The sequence below is a fragment of the Ustilago hordei genome, assembly GCF_900519145.1.
Source record: "Ustilago hordei strain Uho2 genome assembly, contig: UHO2_contig_21, whole genome shotgun sequence".
Taxonomy (NCBI): Eukaryota; Fungi; Basidiomycota; class Ustilaginomycetes; order Ustilaginales; family Ustilaginaceae; genus Ustilago; species Ustilago hordei.
The window spans coordinates 58,365-72,514 of NW_024545274.1; the positions used below are offsets into that span (position 1 = coordinate 58,365).

At 48.0% G+C, this 14,150-nt stretch overlaps 2 protein-coding genes across 2 annotated transcripts; one reads left to right on the plus strand and one right to left on the minus strand.

Moving 5' to 3' along the window:
• Positions 1 to 610: 610 nt before the first annotated feature.
• UHO2_06765 (uncharacterized protein) lies at positions 611 to 3,798 on the minus strand (the record flags this gene model as incomplete). The annotated part of the gene is made up of 3 exons (XM_041557803.1): positions 611 to 1,403; positions 1,665 to 2,092; positions 2,383 to 3,798. 3 exons carry the CDS (start codon positions 3,796 to 3,798, stop codon positions 611 to 613), a joined length of 2,637 nt encoding a protein of 878 aa, XP_041413737.1.
• A 1,423-nt stretch (positions 3,799 to 5,221) lies between these two features.
• UHO2_06766 (uncharacterized protein) lies at positions 5,222 to 5,560 on the plus strand (the record flags this gene model as incomplete). The annotated part of the gene is made up of 1 exon (XM_041557804.1): positions 5,222 to 5,560. The coding sequence occupies one exon, from the start codon at positions 5,222 to 5,224 to the stop codon at positions 5,558 to 5,560; it is 339 nt and encodes a 112-aa protein (XP_041413738.1).
• Positions 5,561 to 14,150: the final 8,590 nt, after the last annotated feature.

Here is a 14,150-nt window from a genome sequence, read left to right on the forward strand (position 1 = left end):
CTTTGGCACTCCTTGAGTGTCGGTTGTTGGTCCTCCCTGGCATGATCACTTTGGGGATAACCAACCTTCCTCCACTGTACCATAGGTCATCCCTGACCTCGAAGGGCTTCTTCCTATGTATCTCCTGTAGCTCTTGGTCTAAGGGCTGGAAGATCTTGACCAGGTCTCTGAGACCTTTTGATGCTATGGACTCCATCGAGATCATGGGGGCCACTAGGAGCGAGTCATGGTCTGCTGTCTCCTTGAACACTCGAGGAGGCAGTAGTTGCCTCACATTGTGATCCTGCTCTTCACCAGCTGGTTGCATGTCTGTCCTTCTGGTGAGAGCATCGGGTTCACCACCTTTGTCTCCTGGTCGATACTGCAATATGAAGTCGAAGTCTGCTAGTAGTATTGCCCATTGAGCCTGTCGACCTGTGATGCGTCTCTGTGACTTGAAGTACTTGAGGGCTTCATGGTCAGTGAGGATGACCAGTTGGCTCGGTAGTCCAGCTAGCATGTGTCGCCACTGAGTGAGGCAGGCGACCACAGCTAGGAGCTCCTTGTCATGGATCTCATAGTTCTTCTCAGCAGAAGACATCTTCCTAGAGTAGAAAGCCACTGGATGCCATCATCCTTCATGCTCCTGCTTGAGTACTCCTGCTATAGCAAAGTCACTTGCATCAGTCTCCAACCTTGTTGGAAGGTGGTAGTCGAAGTGCTGAAGCACTCCTGCTGATGTGAAGGCCTGGATGAGCTTGTGGAAGGCCTGTTGGGCCTCCTCTGGTAGCTCGAACTTCTTGAACTGTTCTATAGGCTTTACCAGTGCTGTCAAGGGCTTGGCTATGCGAGCAAAGTGGGCTATGAACCTTCGATAGAAGTTGGCAAAACCCAGAAACCTCTGGATGTCATGGATTGACTCCGGCATTGGCCACTCCTTGACAGTGCACACCTTTTCTGGGTCCATCTCTATGCCCGTTGGCTTGATGATGTACCCCAGGAACTCGACTGTCTTGGTGTGGAACTCACACTTCAACAGCTTAGCAAAGAGCCTGTTGCTCCTTAAGCGAGTGAGGACCTCAGTGACATGCTTCACATGTGCCTCTTCAGTGTCACTGAAGATCAGGAAGTCATCTAGGTATACTACCACATATATCCCAATGATGTCTCGGAAGATGTCATTGATGAATGACTGGAAGTGAGCCAGAGCATTGGCTAGGCCAAAAGGCATCACTAGGTACTCATAGAGTCCCAACTGAGTGCCAAAAGCTGTCTTCCATTCATCTCCTTTAGCAATCCGGATGAGGTTGTATGCTGCTCTAAGGTCTAGCTTGGTATAGATCCTTGCCTTCCTGAGTAAGAACAGCTGCTCCTCGATGAGGGGCAATGGTGCCCTGTTCTTGACAGTGATCTCGTTGAGACCTCTGTAGTCCACACAGAGTCTGAGACCTCCATCCTTCTTTGGTACAAAGAGCACTGGTGATCATGCCGGGCTCTTCGATGGTCTTATGAACCCCTTCTCGAGGTTCTCATCCAAGTACCTCCTCAACTCGGACATCTCCTTGGGTCCCTTAAGGTATAGGGGCCCTTGAGGTGGCTTACCTCCTTCTATCAACTCGAGATGGAGATCATGCTTGGTATGATGGGGCAGCTTGTCTGCTTCCACCTCATCAAACACATCTCACAGGTGTTGGTATGGCTTTGGTATGTCTGCAGCCGTCACCACCTTGTCTACCTCCACCTCCATCTCGACTCCTTTGTCTGCGCCTGTAGGTACAAAACCAAAGACTGGGAGTGATGATGGTGGCTCCTCCAACAGCATGAACCCTATGGGTCCATCTTCCAGAGCTGCTCGTAGTATGCGCTCTGCTGAGACAAACTCGTTACCATGAAGGGTTGGTCTCCTCATGGTTAGGTCCCCTGCTCTTGCTGCCTCAGGGGGTCTCCTTGGGGGTCGGTCCTGCTCCTGAGTCTTGAACTCCAGCTGGCCCGTATCCCATTGTATGGTGGGTTTGAGCTTCCGTAGCTCAGTGAACCCCAGGATGAGGTCATAGTCAGCAGTGTCGGCCACTGAAGCTTCGACCACACCCAGATTGTGTGTACCAATAGATACCTGCATGCTCACAGAACTATTGATGGAGAGTTGGTGCCTGGTGACACCATGGATCGATCTTGTTTTTATGGGTTTTGTGGGTATTTGGTACTTACTAATGAAAGAATCTGAGACTATGGACAAACCAGCACCGGTATCAGCTAGTATCCAAGCAGGATGGTCTTGAACCATTCCAGAGAGCTCCAGTACTGCTTTGCCTCCACTGGTAGAGAAACATACTTGACAATCTTGATATATACAGAGTGATGGCGAGGAGGTTTGTAGAGCAATGCATGCCATCAGTGCATCACCCCACTGACGTTTCCCTCATCGTCATCATCATCATGCTCCTCCTCCTCATGGTCGAGGTCCATGGGTTGCTGGTATGAGCTGAGGTCCATGGCCTCGGAGTCACCCATCTCAGTACTGCCTGTGTGGCCATCTCCTGAGTCGGTGGCCTCCTCAAAGGGGTCTGCTGTGGTGACCATAACCTTTGGTCCCATGGGTCGAGAGCTAAGAGGGTCTACCCTCCTGCTGGGGCAGTCTCTGGCCCAATGGCCGATACCCTTGCATACATGACAGGTGTTGATACCTGATGGAGCAGGGCTTCCTTGCTTCGAGGGTTGGGTGGGATGATGAGGAAGGGGTCGGTTTAGGTTTTGTATAGTTGCTTGTGTAGTTGCTTGTGATGGTGATCGAGCTGGATAAGGTTGAGTGGGTTGTCGGATGGGGATCGAACTTTGATTTGGCCGAGACCCAGTTCTTAGTGGAGGTGATGTGGCATTTGGGAGTGAGTGTCTAGCCAAGGACTGCTGTAGTAGCATCCTCTGTCGATCGATCTCCTCAACCTCTCGGTACCACTCCCATCTCTTCCCAGGTGGATTCCTCTCGAACTTCTCCTGTATGCTGCGAGTGAGACTTCCTCTGAAGAGATCAATTACTAGCTCGTTGTCATCTAGGTTGACCTGTCCCTCCAAGTCTCTGAACCGCTCTACATGATGTGTGGCGGCACCAGGAGCATCACTTGTGAGTCTGAGAGCCAACAGCTTGTTGTATGCCTCCATCCTAGCATTGCGTGGGTTGAACTGTTCTGACAGTAGCTCTGTGAAGTAGTGCCAATCATTGAACAACCTTCCTTCTCTAGCTCTATCAATACGGAGCTTGGAGGTCCACCACTCTCTTGCTGTCCCTTCCAGTTGAGCACCCATGTGGTTGATCATCCTAGTCTGCTCATACACCTGGTTGAACTTAAACCATGCTTCGGCTTCTAGAATGAAGATCTCCATGTCTTGGGGATTGAACTTTGGGAAGGGGGTGGCGATGGGCTTTGACTGGTTAAGCTCTGCCATGATGCTGGTGTCCTCCTCATGGTCCAGGGGGTAAGGGTCTGTCCTAGTCCTGCTGTAGGGGTCCACCTTAGTCTTGACATATCTTGGCCCAGTAGGTGAAGCATACTTCTCATAGTTGATGTCCTCCTGCTCATCTAGGTTGAATGAGACTGATCGTCTTGGTCGTGGAGCCGGAGTAGGAGTATGTGGGTCTCCTATCAAAGACTCATCTCCTCCTCCTGCTTGGTCTTCTGAGTGAGAGAGGTCCATTGTCTCCTCCCTGCTCAGTTGAGCTCGTTGTAATCGTTCCTCTCGATGACCCTGTCTGGTAAGCTCTAGCTGTGCTTCCAATAGAGTGAGTAGTCTATCGAGCTTATTGTTGAGGTCTGGGTCTGTCATGGTGATCGTGAGGAGCTGCTTGAACGATCCACTCTAATGTCAGGGGTCTCGCGCCTGAAACCCAGGTTGGTCTGTCGAGATACTCAGTGACTATCAAACTGTGCGACAGCTGTTGTCTCGGTATTGGTGACTATCAAGTTGTGCAGTGACAGCAGGTGGCGTTCGTTGTATATACTATCGTAGGTTTCGGCTGACCTCTGTGGACACTCCGTTCAGGGGTAGCTCGGCACAATCAATATCAATGTTATGATGACACCAAGGTCTGGTGTGAGTGTTGATGATGATGAGGTTGATGGTGTTGGTGATAAGGTTGGTGGCGTCAACACAAGTGTCCAGTGTGTTGACTTGATGCTTGAAGTGATCCCCAGACCGCAGTGGACTACTGCCTTCGGTTCTATCTTGATCCAGACCGCTAACCTGCTATGGGCACCTTTGGACATCAGGTAGTGGTGATACAACACACACACTATGATGAGGAGCAACCTTGATAGATTGCTGCTATGCTGACTGAAACTAATGTATACTTATGCTGAAGTGATAACTAGTTATATGGTGAGTAGAGTGGATGAGGATCCACTCAACCTATGATGATGAGAAAGCATGGTTATATACCTCTACTCAGCATCGCCAGTGATGCTGCTCCTGCTCTCTCTCTCCAGAGAGTACCTTCTTCATCAAGTACTGCTCAGGGGCCTCTCCTGCTTGGCACCCCTGTGCCTCTTGAGCTGTGTCAACTCCTTCGACACTGCTCCTCCTCCTCATGACCTGATGTCAACTCCTTCAACACTGCTCCTCCTCCTCATGACCTGGTGTCGACTCCTTTGACACTGCTCCTCCTCCTCATGACCTGGTGTCGACTCCTTCGACACTGCTCCTCCTCCTTTGATCAGTGACAGTTCCTTTGGCTCTTGTCTCTCGAGCCCCTGAGTGGTAACCATCTGCATGCTCCTTGAGCTTGGTCCTCTTCTGTGCCTGCTCCTTGAGCTTGGTCCTCCTCGTGGCTGTGCTTGGCCCTCCTTTGCATGTGAGTCCATAGGAGTCCATGGTCTCCATGGAGACTGCACTACGACCATGCTCTCTACTGATCTCGACTAGATCTTCGATACCTGTGCTCCTTCCATATGAACCCGTGACCCTCCTGCTTCTTGAGCATCCAGGCCCATGACACCTGGCTGCTGGAATGATCCTTTGGGATGACAATATGCCCAAACCTGAAGTGTTGCTGGCCTTCACAGGAATGCAGCAGCAGAAGACACAATCATGCAAAGATGACACCAAATCTAACCTCTGGCACTGTTGCCTTGGCCACCCAGGACATGACACCATCCTATGCACATGATCCTCAACCACTGCTCACAAAATCCCCTTGGCACAAGTGACACAACACAAAGCACTCTGCAACACATGCATACACAGCAAGGTGATGGCCAGAACTCAACCACACCCCCACAATGTTGAGCACCCACTTGAACTTGTGTCCATGGACATTATGGGACCACTGCACAAGAACCCCCAGTTTTCCTATGTCCTCACCATTCATGACATATTCTCCAGGATGATGTGGGATCAGGGACTACACCACAAGGCTCAGGCAGCCACAGAGGCATTGTACTGGGTCTCTAAGACTCATCAACTCCCTCAATGCCAATCCACCAACATGGCAAGAAAATGTGACATCAAAGAGATCCAGGTTGACCAAGGTGAACTCTGGACAACATCCTTCCGAAACCTCTGCTCGTCCTCCGGCATCAAGATAATGTAAGCGGTCATGCACCAGAAACCTGAAAACTACTATAGAAATCTACTATGACAGATTTCTGTGAGAATCGTGATAGTGTTCCCTTACATGGAATCTGCTATAGAGGTCTGTTACAATAGATTTCTATGAAATATGCAGTAACAATTTCTTATGCCATAATTCCACGAAATATGCCATAAGAGTGATTAGGAGTAGGTCTCGACTAACCACCTTGAACGCTCTGTCCAAAGGCTATGTGGTGTCATAGGAGTCGGATGCGCAGGAAGCAGGAGAAGTTGAAGTCATATGAAGAGGAGCACAGAGATCACAGGATTGGGCTAAACGAGAGCTTAAGGAAGAGTTCACTGAGATCAGTAGTAGAAACAAACCTATGGAATAACTTGTCAGGATCAGCAGGAATGAGTTCATTACTACAGAGTTCAGTGGGAATAGTAGTATCATGCTCACTACAGAAGATCTCACAGGAATCAGTTTGAGAGAGGCCTCTATCACTGATAGGGCAGGGAGGACAACCAACAAGGGAGAGGTAGCCACCAGATGAAGTAGTGGCCCAGCATGATGATGAAGTTGGTGCAAGCAAATGGGTGCTGATGACAGGAGGGAGATGAAGGGGTGCAAGTTGCCACCCAGATGAAGTGGGAATGGCTCCTGGTTATGATGAAGTGGGAATGGCTCCTGGTTATGATGAAGTGTCATGAGGACTGGCCACCCACAGGGCATGAGGGAAGAGGAGCCAGAGAGCAGCATCACACAGAGGATGGGAAGGATAGGAAGGATGGGTAGGAGGAGCAGAGTTGAGGAGACCCCTGATGAGGAGCAGTGTCGAGGAGGCCTCTCAGAGTAGGAGCAGCATTGCAGGCGACATTGCAGGAGTAGGTATATAGCCATGCCCCTCGGCATAACAAGTGAGTGGATCGGCATCCACTCTACACTGTCAGCGGTCGTGCGCCTGAAACCTGAGATCTGTAGTAGTGTCGATACTATTACCGATCCTGTCGAGTTATGCAACAACACTAGTGGTATTGTGATTCTTGGTGAAATATGCAATAGAGCCATCTCTATCACTTTTCTCACTCAAATCTGTAGTTGTAGTAATGCTATTGCAGATTTCGACTAACTGCTGTGGACACTCTGTCCAGAGGTAGCTCAGCACAATCAATATCAATACATGAGTGTGGTAACACCAAGGTCTGGTGTGAGTATCTTGTTGGTGATGTGATTGGTGGCATCGACATGAGTGTCCAGTGTGTTGACTATCATTTGAGGTGATCCCTGGACTGCAGTGGACTACTGCCTTTGGTTCTATCTTTATCTGGACCACTGGTTTGCTATGAACTGCCTTCGGACATCAGTGAGCAGTGATACAACACACATGCTACAATGAGAAGTAACCTATTGATTACTACTATGCTGACTGAAACTAATGAGTACTTATATGCTGAAATAATACTAGTTTATATGGTGTGTAGAGTGGATGAGGATCCACTCGACCACTTATGGTGAGAAGGTATGGTTATATATACCTCTTTGCAGCATTGCCAGCAATGCTGCTCTGGCTCTCTCTCCAGAGAGTACCTTCTTCGCTGAGTACTGTGCAGGGATCCCTGATGAGATGCCTCGTCCTCATCAAGCCCTGCTTGCCTGTTCTCCTGTCTGTCCTTCTGGAGCTGTGTGCTGACTCCTTTGACACTGTTCCTCCTCCTCATGGCCTGTTTACCAGTGTCCTTGACACAGCTCTTCTTCCTTCAACTGGTGACAGTTCCCTTGACTCCTATCTTGTGAACCCCTGAGTGGTAACCATCTGCATGCTCCTTGAGCTTGGTCCCCTTCTTGGCAGTGCCTGATCATCCTTGCATGCAAGCTTGGTCCTCCTCACATGTGAATCATTGTACGAACATCCTTATCACTGATCTCCACAGAATCTGCCATATGATCATGCTTACTACAGATTCTGGTGGGATTTGTGATATCGACTTTGTTTGTGCAGATCTTGTTGAGATCTGTCATAGAACTGTGTCTACTACCAATCTCACTGAATTCTTCTGTAATTCCCATGTTCTGCCTGATCCCTCGATTCCTGCGCTCCCTTCATATGAACTATGGGTCTTCCTACTTCCTGCGCATCCAGGCCCATGACATACACCATACATAACTAGTTATCACTTCACATAAGTATACATTAGTTTCCAGTCAGCAAAGTCGCAATCCAGTAGATTGCTTCCATTGTAGCACATGTGTTGTATCACTGCTCACTGACATCCAAAGGTGGTTCATAGCAAACCAGCAGTCTGGATAATGATAGTACCAAAGGCAGTCATCCACTGCAGTCCAGGGATCACCTCAAGCACTCAGTCAACACACTGGACACTTGTGTCAATGACAGCAATCACAATCACACCAGACCTTGGTGTTAATATCAGTTCCTAGCAGTTATTGATCATGCCGAGCTACCTCTGGATGAAGTGTCCACAGCAGTTAGTCAAAACCTGCAATAGCAAAATCATTACTACATCTTCAGGTGAGAAAAGTAATAGAGATGTCTTTACTACATATCTCAACAAGAATTGTAATACTTCAAGCATTGTTGCATATCTTGACAGGATTCATAATAGATGCGTTTCTATTACAGATATCAGGTTTTGGGCGCACGACCGCTGACATTCACATCAATGAGATAATGTTCTTGTGAGGTTATGCTATGGGTGTGATGTTGATGACAGCAGAGACACAAGCATTTGTAGTGTTTGCCGATTGCTTGACAATGTGGTGGTGTCTGGAACACAATACAGTATTGCCTATGGATGGTTTTCAAGCTGGACCACAGTGGAGAACACTGCCTTCAGATGATGTCCCAAGGGTGATACAACACATGCACTTGAGATAACCTGCAATGCTCTGCAATTGCATGGTAAGGAACAGAGTAAAGAGTGCAATAAGTAGTAGATAGAGTGGATAGGGATCCACCCATATGCTATGATGGAATGAACATATATATGTGTTTGTGCAGTGTCGCAGGCGACACTGCTCCTGCTCCTCCTAGAGGTGTAAACACTTTCATTGTGAGGCTGCTTCTTCTCCTTAGAACGGTGTCGATCCCTTTGACACTGCTCCTCTTTCTCCTGCACGATGTGGCGGTCCTTGTCTTGTGAATGCCACTGTTCATGTGGATGCTCCTATTGTTCCCTTCCCTTCCTCATGAGCTTGTCCATTGTTCTCCTCCCCATCCAGTATGCTACCATTTCCCCATGTGGTAACTTTCCACATGCTCCTATGCTCAGACCTCCTATGCTTGGAGCTCCTATGCTTGGAGCTCCTATGTGCTTCCAAGCCCCTTATTGCAGTTCACATGACTAAACAGTTGAACTAGCTCGCTATGACCATTTTTACTGAAAATGATTGTAACTAAGCAATCCAACTGTTTTCGCATTTTCGTGCACACACTGCACATCCATGCATGTACAGGGTTTTCTGCGCAGACCCTGTGACAGATCACTGCCTCTCCAACGCAACAACACGCCGACAATGCATTTGCAGAGTGTGCTATCCAAACCTTACAGAAGATCGCACACTGCATGCTGTTTGACACCAACATTGAAGAAAGATGGTGGCCATACACTGTCTCACAGGTGGCTTACATCCACAATTGCTTTGCTGGAACAACACAAGGTGGCAAGATGCCATATGAGATCTTTTATGCCAAGGTCCCAAGCCTTTGCCATATGTGTTGCTTTGGCTGTGCTATGTATGTTGTCTTATGTGGCAACACAAGAACCACATGGCTCCATGACAACTCCATTGTGAATAAGCACCTATGCCCATGGGCCCTCCATGGGACATACCTCAGCTACTCTAATGCAACCTGCACCATTAAAGGACACTGCGCCTGGCTCCCAGCACTCAATCGAACCGTCATAGTCAAGGACATATGTGTCACAGGGTCTGCGCAGAAGGTCCTGCGCAGAAAGAATCTGAAAGCAAGCATTTGGTGTTGACAATCTGATTGGACTAGCTGTGTGCATAATTCACAAGATCAACCACAACCTAGGGTTTTGATTAATCTCACTGGGATTGACCAGAACAAACCTAGCCAGTATGTTTCACCAAAATGTGCTGACCAAAGCCATCAGTACAGAATGGGTCATGTGTCATGATGAAGTAATGGGAGGATTGGAAGAAGGGGTCCCTGGCATCAGAAGGATAGGGAAGCATACAGGAATGATCACATGTGAGGAAGTGGACTGAGCTCAGTATCACATGAATGGTTACCACTCAGGGGTACATGCTCACCACCACATAGAGCCAGCCACAGGGGTGACCACATGATCAGGAAGCATGACAATAGGGTTCAGCACACAATCAAGGGATTCACAAGATAAGGGATGAAAAGACAGTCACCAATTAGGAGAGGGAGAGCTGTGTTAAGGAGACCGGGGATTATCCATAGGGAGGAGGAGCATGTCAGAGGTCTCGCGCCTGAAACCTGATATCTGTAGTAGAACCACTTCTATTACAGATCCTGGCGAGATATGTGGTAAAGTACCATGTAATATTATTTGGGTCAAGATCTGTCATAGAAGGGCTCTATGACTTTTCTTGCTCAAATATGTGATAGATTGATTGCTATTGCAGGTTTCAGCTGACTGCTGTGGACACTCCATCCAGAGGTAGCTTGGCATGATCAATAATGATAGATGTATTGTGATGACACCAAGGTCTGGTGTGAGTAATGCTGTGGGCACCAACATGAGTGTTCAGTGTGTCAACTGAGTGCTTGAAGTGATCCCCAGACCACAGTGGACGACTGCCTTCGGTTCTATGATCGAGAGAGCTGGACTGCAGTGTGAACCGCCTGTCAGAGGTCTTGCGCCTAAAACCTGATATGTGTGATAGGAATGCATCTATTAAGATTCCTGTCAAGATATGTGGTAACATGTTGTGTATTATGATTTCTATCAAGGTATGTTGTAGAGAAGCCTCTATGGCTTTTCTCACCTGAAGATGTAGTAGTGTGTTTGCTATTGCAGGTTTCGACTGACCACTGTGGACACTCTGTCCAGAGGTAGCTCAGCATGATCAATAACTGATGTGAACTGGTACTGACACCAAGGTCTGGTGTGACTGAGATTGTTGGTGGCACCAACATGAGTGTCCAGTGTGCTGACTGAGTGCTTGAGGTGATCCCTGGACTGCAGTGGACAACTGCCTTCAGTTCTATGATTGCGAGCCAGACCACAGGTTGCTATGAACCACCTTCAGTGTCAATCATTATCCAGACTGCTGGTTCTATGAACCACCTTTGGATGTCAGTGAGTGGTGATATGACACATGTGCTACAATGGAAGCAATCTATTATGATTGCAACTTGCTGATGGAAAACTAATGTATACTTGTGTTGAAGTGATAACTAGTTATGGTGTAGAGTGGATGGAGATCCACTCAACTACTATGATGAGGAGCAAGTGTGATTATATAGATGTCTTTGCAGTGTTGCCAGCGATTCTGCTCCTACCCTACATGGTCTCCTTCTACACTGCTCCTCCTCCTCTCTGCTCCTCCAAACAGGCCTTCCAGCCTTATGCTGCTGCTCACCAGCACAGCTCCCCCTTGTTTCCTGCAGATGGCAGGTCCTTGTCAGCTTCATAATCGACAGGGGCCATTCCCTCTTCATCTGGGTGGCAACACACATTCCTACTCATCTCGCCCACCTGTCTGTCTTCAGTTCATCATCTGGTCAGGCCCCCTCTTCATCCAGTGGCAACCTATCTTTGAATGTTGTTGCTGTCTTGTCCTATTGGCAATAGAGGCCTCTCTCGAACTGGTTCCTGTGAGGTCTGTCATACTTAGCATGGTATTACGATTCCCACTGAGTTCTGTAGTAACAACCTCATTCCTACTGATCTGGACAAGTTATGCCATAGAGTTGTTTCTACTACAGATCTCAGTGGACTCTGCCTTAAGCTCTCGCTTTGCCCAATTCCTCGATTCCTGCACTCCTCTTCATATGACTTCAACCCTTCTTGTCTCTTGTGCATCCAGTCCCATGACACCGCCTTCGGTGTCGATTGTTATCCAGACCGCAGAAGAGACTGCCTTTGGATGGTGTCAATGAGCGGTGATACAACACATGCGCTACGATAGAAGCAATGCTCTGCAATTGCAACTGTTGATGGAATACTAAGTATACTTATGTGAAGCTATAACTAGTAATGTAAGGTGTAGAGTGGATGGAGATCCACTCGACTATCACAACTGGAATGCATGTCTTATATCAGCACCTCTCACAGAGTCACCTGCAATGCTGCTCCTGCTGTACCAGGAGGTGTACCTCCTCCTCGAGCACTGCTTCTCCTGCTTCTTGTGGATGAGGAGACTATCTCAGTGCCCCTTCATCATTTGATAGGGGTTATCCCCACTTCATCCCAGTGGTAGTGCCCCTCCCCCTTATTCATCTCAGCCCCTTGATGATGGCACCCACCTCCTCACACCCATTTCATCGTCATGTAGGGCCCCTACCTCATCAGGTGGCGACCTGCTCCTTGGCAGATCTCAACAAGTTCTGCCATAGAGCCTTTGATCATACCAATCTCACTGAGCTCTGCCAGAAACCTCTCGTAGCCTGATCCATGATTGTTGTGCATGGTCACTTCATCTGACTCCAGTTCTTCCTGCGCATCCATCCGGTCCTATGACACCGAAGAGGTCGACATGTATCACCAGGCGTAGAGGAGCATGGAGGCAAGGGGGCAGTGTCAAACAAACCAACACACTGTCCAGGCAGTAGAAGAGCAGCATTGAAAGAGTCAACACACAGCTCAAGGAAAAGAGGAGTAGTGTTGGAAGGAGGCAATAACCCTTTCTGAAGGAGCAGGAGAGGTGTCACAAGTGACACTAAACAAACACATAAATACTCTTATTTCACCATAGCATACAAGTGGATCCTCATCCACTCTACTCTATATCTTACTTACTCTTTACTTGACTCTTAGTTATGTATCATTGCAATAGCAGGGGTTTGGAATGACATCTTGAATGTGTGTGTTGTATAACTGTCAGATGTCAACTGTAGGCAGTGTTCCTCAACACTTGTGGTCCAGTCTCTCACTGTAGGCAGTGTTGCTCAACACCTGCAGTCCAGTTCAATTACTGAAGGTGGTGTCTAAACACCTGTGGTCCAGTACCTCCCATCATCTGTAGGCAAAAGTCTTATTGCAGTCCAGATGATGTCAAGAGCATCAAGCAGCAGCACTACAAACACTCATGCTGTAGTAGGAGAGTTGTATCTGATACCACTCCCACATCAACATGTTATGGACATGCCACATAGCCTCTGAATGGAGTGTTCAAGGCAGTCAGCCGAAACCTACCAGAACTCAACCATCTGGTTACTCTCAATTGAAACATACTGAATAGATCATACTCAGTTGATCTCACCAAAATCAACTGGAAGCACCCAATCTGGTTTCAGGTGTGCGACCACTTACAATGTCCTCATCACCCACAACACATTCTCGGAGATGATATGGGTTCGAGGATTATCCAACAAGGCGCAAGCAGCCACAGAAGCATCATGCTGGATTTTGGAGACCAGCCAATCTACTATGCACCAACCCACTGATGCGACGACTGCACATCACATCAAGAAGATTTGAGTCGATCAGGGCGAACTCTGGACAACACACTTCCACAACATCTGTTCATCCTCCAGCATCAAGATCACCACCTCCTCAACTCAACAGCACACAGACAACACATTCGTGGAGCATGCCATCCAAACGGTTCAAAAGATTGCCCATTGCATGCTGTTTGACACCAACATTGGCAAACATTGGTGGCCCTATGCAATCTCACAAGTGGCCTATGTCCACAACTGCCTCACTGGGACAGCACAAGGTGGTAAGACACCATTTGAAACCTTCTATGGTAAGGTACCAGAGCTTCAACATGTGTGTTGCTTTGGTTGTGCCACATATGTCATTCTGCAGGGTAACACAAGGACCATGTGGTTGCACAACAACCCAGTGATTAGCAAACACCTATGTCCACATGCACTCTGCAGTACCTACCTTGGTTACTCAAATGCAACTCACACCATCAAAGGGCAACATGTCTGGCTCCTGGAACTCGACTGTATCATTGTGGTCAAAGATGTCTGCTTCTCAGAACTTGAGCACCCAAGTGAGAACCCTCCTCCCCCACATGTACTGGTCCTATCTGGTGAGAATGAGCTACTGAAATTGTATAGCTGGCTACCCTCAGGCAACACTTCAGTCAACTCAGATGTTGAGAATGACACCACTCCTTCCCTGCAGCACTTCTCTCAGCAGCAAGAGGCAAACCCTCTGGATGACAGCACTGGTGATCCAAACCCTTATCCAGAATGTGATCATACAATGTCCAAAATTCGTGATGCTGGCAAAATTGTCATTGATATGGATGCCATCCATGCAGATCTTAATGGCCAACTAGATGATGCAATGCCCTGTTGAAGTCGTTTGTCAGAAGTCGATGATCACTTGTGTAGATTGCAATGATGAATCATTCCTAAGTACATGATGAGATGAACATTTATATATGTGTTGATGTTCTCTAGATG